The sequence below is a fragment of the Mus caroli genome, chromosome 12 (genome assembly GCF_900094665.2).
Source record: "Mus caroli chromosome 12, CAROLI_EIJ_v1.1, whole genome shotgun sequence".
NCBI classification, from domain to species: Eukaryota; Metazoa; Chordata; class Mammalia; order Rodentia; family Muridae; genus Mus; species Mus caroli.
This window is the reverse complement of record NC_034581.1, coordinates 50,479,855-50,493,443: the sequence shown is the minus strand read 5'-3', so window position 1 is coordinate 50,493,443 and position 13,589 is coordinate 50,479,855. Positions and strand designations below refer to the sequence as shown.

The 13,589-nt window shown below is 42.7% G+C and overlaps 2 protein-coding genes across 3 annotated transcripts in view; one reads left to right on the top strand and one right to left on the bottom strand.

Annotated features, from left to right (window-relative positions):
• Positions 1–3,252, bottom strand: part of Prorp (protein only RNase P catalytic subunit) — a 483,021-nt gene extending 479,769 nt beyond the window's left edge. The window contains exon 1 of the mRNA XM_021178794.2: positions 1,015–3,252. Coding sequence (XP_021034453.1) covers positions 1,015–1,991 — 977 coding nt within the window. The 5' untranslated portion in view covers positions 1,992–3,252. The remainder of the gene's footprint in view (positions 1–1,014) is intronic.
• The window catches only part of Ppp2r3c (protein phosphatase 2 regulatory subunit B''gamma), a 23,607-nt gene continuing 13,198 nt past the window's right edge, over positions 3,181–13,589 (top strand). Inside the window, exons 1-7 of one of the 2 annotated variants that reach the window (XM_029484498.1) lie at positions 3,219–3,295; positions 6,442–6,538; positions 6,799–6,926; positions 7,304–7,408; positions 7,922–8,034; positions 11,956–12,053; positions 13,273–13,343. In XM_029484498.1, coding sequence (XP_029340358.1) covers positions 6,834–6,926; positions 7,304–7,408; positions 7,922–8,034; positions 11,956–12,053; positions 13,273–13,343 — 480 coding nt within the window. In that variant the 5' untranslated portion in view covers positions 3,219–3,295; positions 6,442–6,538; positions 6,799–6,833. Of the gene's footprint in view, positions 3,296–6,441; positions 6,539–6,798; positions 6,927–7,303; positions 7,409–7,921; positions 8,035–11,955; positions 12,054–13,272; positions 13,344–13,589 lie in introns of both variants that reach the window. The other variant, XM_021178796.1, reaches the window with a different exon arrangement.

Below are 13,589 nucleotides of genomic sequence, written 5' to 3'. Positions count from 1 at the left end.
AGAGAGAGAGAGAGAGAGAGAGAGAGAGAGAGAGAGAGAGAGAGAGAGAAGCAGTAGATATTTATGTGGTTAATAACATGAGTCAAAGCAATAGCCAAAGAAGACAAGACGCAAAATAAAATGGAAGGCTGGTTCTCCATCTAATGCTTGAGTATCAGGATCTGCCCCATCCATTCTAACCACTGTAAGTGATGAAACACAGGGACTACAGCCTACCTACTGCACATTATTTCAGTTACTAACTTTGAAAATAAGGATATGATCATCCGGTAAAGTACTTGCTGCACAAGCAAGATCTGAGGTTAGATCTCCAGAACCCATGTTTAAGCCTGGCAGAGCAGCCTGAACCTGTAACCCCAGCAATATGGGTGTGAAGACAGGCAGCTTCCTTACGTGTGACTTTAAACAAAATGCTAAGCTCCAGGCTCAGTGAGCCTCTGGTCTCAAAAGTCTCAAATGTTGGAATTTGATTAAAAACAAAAAACAAACAGAGCGGGGCATGGTGGCCCACACCTTTAATCCCAGCACTCGGGAGGCAGAGGCAGGCGGATTTCTGAGTTCGAGGCCAACCTGGTCTACAAAGTGAGTTCCAGGACAGCCAGGGCTATACAGAGAAACCCTGTCTCAAAACAAAACAAAACAAACAAACAAACAAACAACTCCCCAAAAAACAAAAACCTAAAGTCAACCTCTATTGTTGCTATGTGCATATGCCCACACACAGACACGAAACCTTTACTTGCTATAATGTTGCCTGTTATTCATGTTAGACACCTCAGAAAATAAAATATAGTTCTAAAAGGAAGAGATCTGTTTATATAAAAACAGAAGGTGTGCTATAATTTCCTTTTATGTGACAAGTAGTGTGTGACACAAATTATTCCTATTACTTTCTTAGGAGAATATTTTGTTTTAAAGGAGAAATAACTTTTATCTCAAGATGGGAAAAGGCATAAGCTGAATAAAATCAGTCTCAGCAACTAATAAACAACACATACACAAAATCAAAATTACCTTTCAAACCACGTTTTTATACTGTGTGCAAATGACTCTCCAGGATATAGCTGGTTATTCCTTAAATACAAAAGTATGTCCAGGAGTTTGTCTGAATAGTGATCATCATTTATGTCTTTGCCATAATCAAAGAAGGCTTTTAAAGTTTCCAACGGAGGGATGAGATTATGACCTACCAATTCCTGATACAAACTCCAAGCTGTGTTCACATCTTGATGAAGGAGGGCTCCTTGTATACAGTCACCATAGTTCTTTTTGGAAGGGACCATGACTTTTTTAATGTCTTCTAACAGCAACAAGGACTCTCTCCATCTGTCTGAGTGGATCAATCCCCGGATGAGAAGGGTGTAACCCCCAGACTCTAAACTCTTGTACTTGGCTTTCATGATTTCATAGACATCAATAACTTCTGACGTCTGCTTATGAAAGACACAGAGATATAAATACTTGACGAGTAGATTATATCCCACGATGCCATTGTTCTTTGCTGCTACCCAAGCCAGGAGAGACTTGGCCACATCTACTGAACAACAGTTGCGTGCCATCTGTGAAATGATGAAGTCTTCAAAACTGGCCTTTCCTTTGAAATCTTCTTTAAGTTTATCCCACTCTGCGGAATTCAAGGGTTTAGTTGGAAGTTGGACAGAGCTTCTCACGGGCAAGGCATGACCTTGATTCTGAGGGTTAGCACCTATGTGGGACCTCTTCTTAGCGGCTCCAGCAGCGAAGTAATGAGGATCAGAAGAAACCTGCCCATTGTTGTCATTCCCTTTCCTGTGTGTCCTAGCTTTGGTAACCAGTAGATTGAGTGCTTTGCTATTTGGAGGGGTCGTAGGTTTAACAGAAAACCATCTCTGTTGGTTCCCGATGGCACAGAGAAAGAAGGGGGCAGAAGAGGTCGCAGGGCCTAGCTCAAAGTAAGGGTTGCTCTTCCAAAGTTTCGGGATGTTTCGAAAACCAGACAAATAGAAGGTCATGCTGCAGTGAGTTGAATGAGGCTTAAAAATAAAAGTTTCACTCCACTACGTAAAATTAAGGTATTGAGGATAGTGGAGGCGCAGTTCTTGAAACAGAGACTTTTTTGTTTCTCCCTTACAAACAAATCAAGACTATGTGTTTGGAGCGATATAATGGTAAGGAAAGTACACGTGTTCTATTCATTAAATAAGGATCCAAGGACATCCAACACCAGTAGCAATCCCTAAACCAGAAGGCGGAACGGGAATCCTGAAGTGCCTGTTACCTTCCAATTTTCGAATCTGAGGAAAAAGCACATGGACTCCCAGTTTGACTCGTGTGGATTACGACGGTCCGGAAGAGGGGCGGGATACCAAGGGAGCTAGAACAGGGAAATAACAACGAACAGGAACCGCCAATCGCAGTCCCAGCAGCCGCAAGAAAAGCCAGTCTAGGGTCCCCTGCTCTTCACAACTCTTTCCGGGCCGCAAAACTCTTCGGAGAAGAGGGACCATGGAAATGCAGCATAAACATCATAGGGAAGGAAGTGAGGTCCAGAAAGAGCTCAGACTTAACTGTACGGAGGGTCGACAAACGAAGTTCACTTCATTAAACAACTCGCCGCGCCACTCATGCTTATAGGAACCATAAACGCGGTGAAAACTACAATACCCACAACGCACCGCGCTGAACGAGGTGCTGGGGGCCTGGACCGCTTGAATTCCGGCGTTCTGTTGAGTACGGAGAAGATAAACAAACAAACCAAGATAATTTTGAAACTTTTAGTATCCAAAAGGGCTGGATACGGCTGCGTCTATTACATCTTAGGAACGGTTAAGGTTTCCAGAAAAAGAATAAAATGTGACGAAAATGCTTTTCTCAATTCGGAAATGGCAATGGAGTCCCATTACCTGTGGCGCGCACGCGCCAAATGCCCAAGCGAAGAAGTCACGCAGGCTTTTTCTGGCCTTTAGAAATCTGGCTTGGTGAGCTGCGACACCTCCATAAGAAGGATAATTTTTTCATCTACTTCATGTCTGATTTTCGTCCATGCTAGCGTGATCGCCGTATCCGGAATAACTACAGCATCTTTCCTTTCCTTTTTTTTTTTTTCCTTTGTAGCCAAGGCTTCCGCCCGTGCCCAAGATGGCGTCCAGGCGTCCTAATTAACTTCCACCTGTCTTGGCGGCGTCTGACGTCGCGGCTAGCAGTGGGTGGAGCTCTTAACAAACCGCAAATGTAGGGTCCTCTGAGCGGGAGGCAGCCATGGACTGGAAAGACGTGCTTCGCCGGCGGCTAGCGTCGCCCAACACGGATCCAAAGAGTGAGTTTGAGAGGGACCGCCCTCTAGATAGCCCGCCCCGGGCTAGAAGTGGTGAACGGGGTGGATAGGGTGGAGGAGCAAGTGAGAGCCGTACTTTCCGCGTCTGTTAAACTTCTCTGACAAAGGAGTCAGAGTGGAATGTGCTTTGGAGATCTACCAAGGGGTGACCCAAACTTCCCTGGTAAATGCCCTGCTAGGAATGAGAGCATAACGGTGACCTCCGTTTTCCACGATCTTAGACTTACGAACCTTGGTTCAAACATTCAATCTTTTCAAGACCTATAATTCATCCTTATAGGTTTTTTTCCTTCCCTAGAAATAGCGTTTTATCATCTAGCCGAGGCTAGACTTGACTTATTGACCCTTTTTGTTCCTGCCTCCGGAGTCCCTGCCACCTTTTAACTCTCTCTTTCACTTAACCCTCCATTTTAAATTTCATGATTCCGTTTTACATTACTCGTTCCTTGGTCCTTCACACTTACTTGCCAGTCTGGTTAAATCCTTCCAGCTCCACACCAGCACCCAGGCAGCTGCGATTGGCTAAAGAAAAACAGAACCTGGCTGTAGGCATGGCTCGGCCATTAAAGGCTAGACTCAAACCAAAAAGAACACCCAAACCATGGTGAGTTCTAAGGTGAAGTGTCTGTTTTGGTGGCATCTGCAAGAAGAACGTTTGCCTTTCTACACTTTATTCCTCTCATCTTCCCAAACCTCCAGTCTGCCCTCCACTGTTCACCTTAAATAGATGAGCGTATTTTTCAAATATATATCTTAAAGAAGAAGTAGAGGCAGTTTATAAAGGAGAGCCTCGACTGTTTCCAGTTACCATTTCACTCAGGTCTTAGGTATATAACCTTACAACCAACCTTCACCTTTAAAATGTATTGTCACCGGGTAGTGGTGGCACATGGCTTTAACCCCAGCTCTTGAGAGGCAGAGGCAGGTGGATCTCTGAGTTGGAGACCAGTGTGGTCTACAGGGAGTTCCAGAACAGCCAGGGCTACACAGAGAAACCCTGTCTCTATTAAGAACTGTGTATTGGACTTGAGTCCCTGAAGTCCCTCACTGGATTGCATTCCTTTTCATATACTCTGGCTTCTCTTCAGTGTTCTCCTCTCTCTCTTACATTAACTTTGCCTTTTCTCCTCCATCATTTCCATTGCCACTAAAACACCCTGCATGTATGCGCGTGTACCATTTTTGTGTGTTGCCTGTTGAATGTCAATGAGGACGCGGCTTACATAGGGTTGAGGGGAAGCTTTTATTGTAGATATGAGGGAGAGTTCAGACTAGAAAGGTCCAGACTGAATCTGACCAGCAGTATAGACTGGGGCATAGAGGGGAGCGGTGGGGAGAGCATGGAAGGGGGTGGGGGTGGACCAAGAGAGCACATGGGAACCAAGAGCCGAGCCAAGGGAGTGAGTAGCCAACATGCCTGAGTTCTGTAGGGTCAGAAGCTGAAGGAAGGGAAGCTGAGCCCACTGGAGAGTGATTTAGGGTAGGAGCTGGGGTGAGAAGAGCTGGGAGAAGCCACAGGTATTAGGTAATGCTGGGCTCCTGCTTCTGCTCTGATATGTTAGTAGGCACCTCAGCTCTTTGTCCCAGGTTTCTTTGAGACCTGACACCTGCAAAGGCCAGGGAAGATATTGGAGCCCCTGGAGCAGGAGTTACACATGGTTATGAGCCGCCATGTGGGTGCTGGGAAGCAAACCGGAGCCTCCTACAAGAGCAGCAAGTGCTCTTAACCTACTGAGTCAACTCTCTGGTCCCCCACCAAAGTTTGCTACATTTCTCTTCACCTTTAATAGGAATACCTCAACTGCACCATGAATGTATAGCAAATTACCTAGATTGTGTGGTTAATATTAATAGCTTCTTCTTACGGCTACTGCCATCAGTGTAGTAGATCCTATGTGCTAATTATCTTTCGCATACCTAAGAATATATTCTTAAGGATAGCCCTTTACCTGTAGTATCAGATTTTCTTAATTATTATCATGAGCATATAAAAAGCTGGTATTTTTCCCAGTTGAGAAACCTTTTTAGGCCAGGTACATACCTGTAATTCCATCACTCCAGAGGCAGAAGCAGGAAGATCAACAAGTTAGGCTAGTCTGTAAAATTGTGAGTTCTAAGCCAGGGCTACTGATGCACCTTGTCTCCAAAAGAGTAAAGGCAAACCCTTTAAAGACAGACAACAGCAGCTCACTGTGTGCTCCCCTCCCCCTAGCTCTGCCTCACTGTTGCTTCCCTGATGACTCTGAGGTTAAAACTGTGCTTGTCTCTCATTCCTGCTTGTGAAGAATCATCAGTGGCCTCTAGACAGAGAATTCATTGGTCCTTTTCAATTCCCATCTTATTTGCAAAATTTTGCAGTTTGCTCAAGTAGTACCAAGCCTTATTAAAGAACCTGTGGCTTGGTCCAAGGTTAAAGGTTAATGTGACAGGGACAACGGAAATGCCGTGACAGGTGAAGGGCTGAGGAATCCCTAGAGTCATCTTGCGAAGAAAATAATACAGAAAAACTAGTGTTGAAAAACTAGATTATAGAATGGAAGAGCCCAGTGAGGCTGAAGTGAAGCTACACTCCCTAGGTTCTAAATTATCAGAGTGTGTGAGAGCTTATACTTGCAGAAAAAAACCTGCAGAGAAGACCTGGGATCTTGCTAGATGGACATGGTAGCTCTCATCCATAATCCCAGCACTTGGCTGACTGAGACAGGAGGCCATTTGAGCGACAGAATGAGATTCTGTTTTAAAAAAAAATAGGCTTGGGAATCTGGAGGTGTGCCTCAGTGTTAGAGTGCCTGCGTAGCGTGCACACTGCCCAGAACTTGAACCTCAGTAAATATTATCTCCATACATGTTTTCCTAAATAAAGAAAAACGGCTCACTGAGAAAGTCACCTGTCAGCAGCTGGCAGGGGTGATGATAGAGGACCATAGCAGGGCAGAGAGCGAGAGACAGCAGAGCACTGAGTTTCGAGTTTCAGTTAGTTTCCTTGTTTTTCTTAATGAGGAAGCCCTGTGGTCTTGAGGGCTGAGATTTTTATGATTCAGGAGCTGTGCCTGTTGCTAGTACTGAGAATTGAACCCAGGACTCAGTATGGTAGGTGCCCCGGTGTTCTCTTTATTGTTTCTTTCCAGGGCTTTGTATACGCTAGGTAAGCACTGTGCCACTGAGCATCCTCCGGTCCCGGCAGTGCGAATTGAAACACTTGGAAGGTCTTTAAGAGAGACAGTGGTGAGCATCACTGATGGGTACAAGTTTGAGAGCACACAGGCTCTCATTGTACTTGTGTACGGTATACAGTTTAGCGTTGGTGTGTGGGAGGCCGTTACAGGGGAAGGCAAGTTAGTATGTTCCGTGTCTAACCACCGTTTTGAAGGCCTTTCTGCCACTGCAGGTATGTTAACTGGACTGTAACGTATAGGCTGCCCTAAGTAAAAATAATTCTTGATATATGTGCTTTTCTTGTCTTACTTTTCTGCTGTTGTTACTAGGGAAAAAAAGCGAACAAGAATTAAAAGATGAAGAAATGGATTTATTTACCAAATACTACTCAGAATGGAAAGGAGGTAGAAAAAACACAACCGAATTCTATAAGACCATTCCCCGGTTTTATTACAGGGTAAGTGTGTTGTCTAAGTGGTTACTTCTGAGTCTGTAAATGAAATGTAATTTCAAAAGTAGGGTCCAAAGCATATATTTTAAAAATAGATGATTTCATTGAACATCTTATATATTTTTTACGGTTGATTTATCACTGTGATAAAGTACTTTAAATCCACTAAAATCTTGAGATTCAATATAAAGTGGTACAAGAAAGAAAAAGCCCAACTCCCCCCTTTTTGAGCTAGTGGCTCTTCTAGCTTTTATTATAGACAGTAGTAATAAGTATACGATTAGGTGACGTAGGCTCCTAAAAGCATGCTTGCTTCGCCCAGACTGTTAAGCTACTCTTATTTCGATGTGAACATAAGGTGACTTTTCCACGGTGTTTTTAAGTTGCCAGCTGAAGATGAAGTCTTACTACAGAAATTACGAGAGGAATCTAGAGCTGTCTTTCTGCAGCGGAAAAGCAGAGAACTCTTAGATAACGAAGAGTTGCAGGTACGAGTGCAGTCGACGTGGTTTATGTCTCCTCTAAGTCCTGCAGGACGCTATTGTGTGTCTTTGAGTCATCTCTGCAGAGTGGCTGGCACTGCATAGGTGTCTGAAGCAGAGTGTGTGCATGTGTACCAGCGCCTGCATGGCCGATTTCCAAAGATGCTGCTGGTGTGGTTTTGCTTTTCAAGTCCCCATGCAATCCTAATACAACACGGCAGTGTGGTCCTCTGCAGAGGGTTAGAACCTAGCCCTGCCATGGCCTGACTTAGGCAGTGGACTTGCTACCTTTATGCTTTGAGTCTCACTTGCAGAGAGAGCTGCCTACACTAGATAGTTGCATGGGCTAAAGAAGCAATATATTTTGAAAGCTTAAACCTTTAGTAGACGTGATGTTAGTTATTATTAGTAATCAAGATGATAGGGCCTAAGTTTGTCTTAACTTTATTAGACAGGAATGATGCATTTACATTCTTAAGTCTATTGTTAACTTACCGTCATTTCTCTAATTCTCCTAAGAACTTATGGTTTTTGCTGGATAAGCACCAGACACCACCTATGATTGGAGAGGAAGCGATGATCAATTATGAAAACTTTTTGAAGGTTGGTGAAAAGGCTGGACCAAAGTGCAAGTAAGAGTAATGTGATTGTAAAAGGACCATGTTGTTGTTGTGTTAGACATTTTTTTAAAAAGACTTATTTATTTTTATTTATATGAGCACACTGTAGCTGTCTTCAGACACACCAGAAGAGGGCATCAGATCTCATTACAGATGGTTGTGAGCCACCATGTGGTTGCTGGGAATTGAACCCAGGACCTCTGGAAGAGCAGTCGGTGCTCTTAACCTCTGAGCCATCTTTCCAGCCCCATGTTAGACATTGTTAATGCCTCAAATATTGATGGAAGTTGGACTTTGACCAACTAAAATGTAATACAGTTATTTATAGTCAAGAAAAAGTTGGAGGTTGGGAAGCTGGCTTAGTTAGTTGGATTCCCAGCAATTACATAAAAGCTACGTGTGGTAGCTTATGTGTGTGACTCCCAGTGTTGGTAGAAGAGTGATTTTAAATGGTCAGACCTGTAGTTTGATTAGCAAACTAGTCAAATCAGTGAGCTCCAGGTTTAGTTGAGAGAATCTGTCTCAAAAAATAGGGTGGAGAACATTGAGGAAGGCCTTCTATCACATTCAGGCTTGCTCATGCACATACACACAGCAACACATACATATCCCACCCATACGAAGGTGTTGCTGTGGAGTTATTGAGAGAAATAATACAAAGCTGGGTGTGGTGGCACCTGTTTGTAAGCCCAGCACATGCACAAATTGAAGGCCAGCTTGGTCTCTGTAGAGAGATCTTGTCTCAGAGAAAGGAGGGTACAATGATATGAAGCCACCCTCTTCTTCATAGAAATTTCTAGGCTAGTCAGAGCTACATAGTAAGACCTCCATCACAAAAGGAGCAGGAAGGATGGTAGGATGCATGCAGGGGGCAGGGTAGGGGGGATTTCAAATTGGGAATGATGGTATACACCTGTCTTCTAACACTTTAGAGTCTGAGACAGGAGGATTGTAAGTTCAAGGCTAGTTTATGCTGTGCTGTGTAGCAAGGTCCTGTCTCAGAGAAAACAAAAAGAATAAACAAAATAATGTTTACTGATTCTATGTCTTCATTCCTTTTTAAATTCCTTAGTAAAGATTTACTTTTTCCTATTTATAGTCTGTTAAATATAAATACAAATCAAATTTGCTTACTATAAAGCCAGTTTTAGGGGCACACAAAAGCTTAAGCACAAATGATGACATTAAACTCACTGGCCGGAGTTGCAATGAGAGCAGGCAGTTAGGTGTCTATAGCAGAGAGCTGGCCACCTAAGGTGGTGGGCATCTTCACAGCAGATTGGAGGTGCATACCCAAGAGCAGGAACTGCATAATGTACAAACCCCACAATGGGCTTTTTGCATGTTGAGTGCTTAATGATAATTTATGTATTTATATGGCCTTTATATCAACCCACATCCACTTAAACACGTAATACTTTCTATTTATGTGATTATATGATCATAATATTCCTTTTAGACAAATTCTTTAATATAGTTTTATAGATAACCTTTTAAATGCTACATACATCATGGCCAGTGTATTATAAATCATGACCACTATATTAAATCATTTACACTATATCTAATGACCAAGGGAAATTTATTATAAGATGCTTAGACATCAGTGTGACATACTCAGCAATTGATCCCATAGGTAGAATTACAGTCATGATTTTAGTTCATCTATAGATAGGCTAGATTAGAAATGTTCGTTTATAGAACACGGTGCTGCAACCACGCCAGGAATGTGATGGCTCTTTGGTTAGCTATCACGAGCTGAGATGTGATCTCTAAATATGAACAAGCTCAGAGCCAGTTCTCATCAAAAGTGATGGTGGTTGTTTTCAGGTGCCTTTAAAGACATTTCCCATCCACTAGAGAGCAGCAGAAATGGAAGCAAAACCTTCAGAAATTCTGCTAAGAAAAAAAGTGGTTTTTTTTCCTGTGATTTGGCTTTGCTTGACTTAGTTTGATTTGAATTGGGGTCTAGCTCTAGCCCAGGCTGACCTGAAACTCACTCTGTAGCTCAGGCTGGTCTCAAACACACAATTCTTGTGCCTCAACCTATTGAGTGCTGGAATTGCAGCATGCACAGTCAGCTCTGCTCTCATTCCCAGCACATGTTCTGTATGTTGAGAGTAGCTGTGCGCTGGCATTGGAAAGAGGTTCCTTAGCTGGGATAGTGCACTGTGCATGCCTTTCATCCCAGCACTGGAAGGCAGAGGCAGGCAGATCTTGGTGAGTGCAAGGCCAGCCTGGTCTACATAGTGAGATTCTGTCCCCAAAACAAAACAAAAGAACTCTGGGTGAGGGAGTGTTTTCTCACTGATCTGACCAGTCTCATCTCCACCTGGAGTTTTTCTCTAGATGCTTTGGGTTCCTTTCCTTCTCCATACAACCTTCAGAATGAGCGATGCTTTTGAACCAGTGCTGTGTGTGTGTGTGTGATTGAGAACCACTGTTACTGTTTTGTACCTGTTATCGAGGTGGGATGGCACAGTATCTTAGGGTTTTCTATTGCTGTGGACAAAACACCGTGACCAAAAAGCAAGTTGGGAAGAAATGGGTTTATTCAACTTACACTTCCACATCGCTGTTAATTACCAAAGAAAGTCAGGACAGGAACTTGGAGGCAAGAGCTGATGCAGAGGACATGGAGGGGTGCTGCTTACTAGCTTGCTCAGCCTGCTTGCTTGTTTTCTTTCTTTCTTCCTTCCTTCCTTCCTTCCTTCCTCTCTCTCTCTCTTTCTTTCTTCCTTCCTTCCTTCCTTCCTCTCTCTCTCTCTTTCTTTCTTTCTTCCTTCCTTCCTTCCTTCCTCTCTCTCTCTCTCTCTCTTTCTTTCTTTCTTTCTTTCTTCCTTCCTTCCTTCCTTCCTTTCTTTCTTTCTTTCTTTCTTTCTTTCTTTCTTTCTTTCTTTCTTTCTTTCTTTCTTCCTTCCTTCCTTCCTTCCTTNTTTCTTTCTTTCTTTCTTTCTTCCTTCCTTCCTTCCTTCCTTCCTTCCTTTCTTTCTTTCTTTCTTTCTTTCTTTCTCTCTCTCTCTCTCTTTCTTTCTTCCTTTCTTCCTTCCTTCCTTCCTTCCTTCCTTCCTTATTTAATTTATTTATTTAATATATGAGTGTTCTATTTGTGTGTACACCTATATGCCAGAAGTGCATCACATTACAAATGGTTGTGAGCCACCATTTGGTTGCTGGGTATTGAACTCAGGCGCTCTGAAAGAGCAGTCAGTGCTCTTAAATGCTGAGCCATCTCTCCAGCCTCTCAGCCTGCTTTCTTATAGAACCCAAGACCACCAGCCCAGAGATAGCACCACTCACCATGGGCTGGGAACTCCCCCATCAATCACTAATTGAGAAAATGCCTTAACAACTGGATCTCATGGAGGCATTTCCTCAACTGAGCTCCTTCCTCTCTGATGACTCTTGCTTGTGTCAAGTTGACACACAAAACCAGCTAGTTCACACAGTAAGAACAGAACCATTGGAGCTGCTGTGTCCAGATTCTGCAGGCGTAGAGCAGTACTTGTCCCATATCACCTTTATACACAGAAACAGGCTAGAATACTGCTCTGATTCCATTGTCCACCATCCCTAAGGTGTGATGGATAAGTCTCCAGCAACCCTACTAATTTTCCTCCTGCAACTTAGGAGCCCCACTCTGCACAATGACACCCGAAGCCAGCTTTGCAGAGGGCCCTGCCTCTTACTGAGGTTAGGTCAAGGGGGCTGTCACAACAGGCAGCTAAGCATGCATGCATCTAGGTCTTTCATTCTTGGAAGAATGTAAAGAACATGTAAGTATTTATAACTTGTTTCAAGTGTTGAGCCGTGAAGAGGCTTTATAGTCTCTTACTTTGACATTTAGTTGTTTTCATGTTATTAGGTAATTCTTACAGACATCATTTTTATACTATGCTGGTAGGGAATTTAATCTTTATTTCCTGTTTTTAGGCAATTTTTTACTGCAAAAGTCTTTGCCAAACTCCTTCATACAGATTCATATGGACGAATTTCCATCATGCAGTTCTTTAACTACGTCATGCGAAAAGGTGATTTGTGTGTGTTAGTTTGAACTCTTCTCTGGGAATCAAGTAGACTTCGGTCTGTGCTTCTCTGTGACGTCTTCCATGTCACATCACTTTTCCCTATCCTATTATTGATTCTTCTGGACACCAGACAGAACTGTGTGTGTATTATAATGGAGCTCATTATTTATTCAAAAGTCTTGTGTACCCTAACGACGGTGGCAAAATAGAGATAGCAGAAACATTGTGTTCATTTTTCTGGTCACATGTGTCCTCTCCTCTGTCCTGTTCCCATAGTGTCCTCATCTTTCTTAGGTTGATGTCTTAACAACAATGTGAAGGAATAGATTTACACGCTGGGCAGAAAGGTGTACAACACAAGACACGGTGTTGTACAAGTCCGTTTTATGGTTTGTGGTAAAGTATTGAGACCCCTTAAGCACATAGGGCCGGTTCCTGATCTGCTGAGATCTTTGCCATCTGAGTAAGGAACCAGTTGCTCTTTGCAAGTGTCCTGAGCGAGGAACAGATTGAGAGAGAGCTGAACCATCAATCGGCATGTTCCTGCAAGACCAAGGGACTGCACTCTCAGTTGGAAACCTGAGCCATCCACAGCCTGCCCTAGTGGCCTGTTTCTGTCTGGTGTACTTGGCTGAGCAGTAAAAATCACTTTAATTCTTTAAAAAAGCAGAGCAAGAGTTTTAATGAGTAGGTTTGAAATGATTTCAATTTACTCATAATTTCATTTCACTAATATTTATGCCTGAAAGGATACTCTCAAATCCACAACTGTGGTGTTTTCAAGAAGCCTGTATTAAAATATTTTGGAGTTGGTATGAATCTCCTAAGACTATATGGTCTGCAGAATCTTACTGTGTACTGTTGTTAATTAATAGACTGGCTGCAGTAATTAACCTCAGGAGGATACAGGCTTCACTGAAGACACAATGTTGTGCCAGCTCTCTCAGTTTGGTGGAACACCAAGTTTAATGTTTGGAAACCAATATCCCCAAGGGTATCAGTTTTACCATCGTTGTAAACATGGCAGAACTGTTGAGATCTGCCGTTTCATGGCTTTTTCTTTTGGCTTAAATGTCTTCCATGTCGCTGACTACTTATGTGTGTGAAATGGGGTTTTGTAGAGTTCCTGAATTGGCCTACACTTCTAGCGCCTTACTCTTTTGTTCATATATGTGCTAAAGAACAGATCTTAGTATTTACATGCAATTTTCTTGTTTGTCAGTTTGGCTGCATCAGACAAGAATAGGACTCAGTTTATATGATGTTGCTGGGCAAGGATACCTTCGGGAATCAGTGAGTATTGATTTAAATTTAATAAACATTATAGACAACAGAATATTAACACTAATTACCACCAAGTAGTTGTCATTGTAGCTAAGTCTTACTTTGCTTGATTGTATCTAATGATTTGCTTGCCTGGTTTTGCCTTTGTTTAACTTTAGTATATGTTAACCACAGAAATAGTCTTTTGTTTAACTTTAGTGTATGTTAACCACAGAAATAGTCTTTTGTTTAACTTTAGTGTATGTTAACCACAGA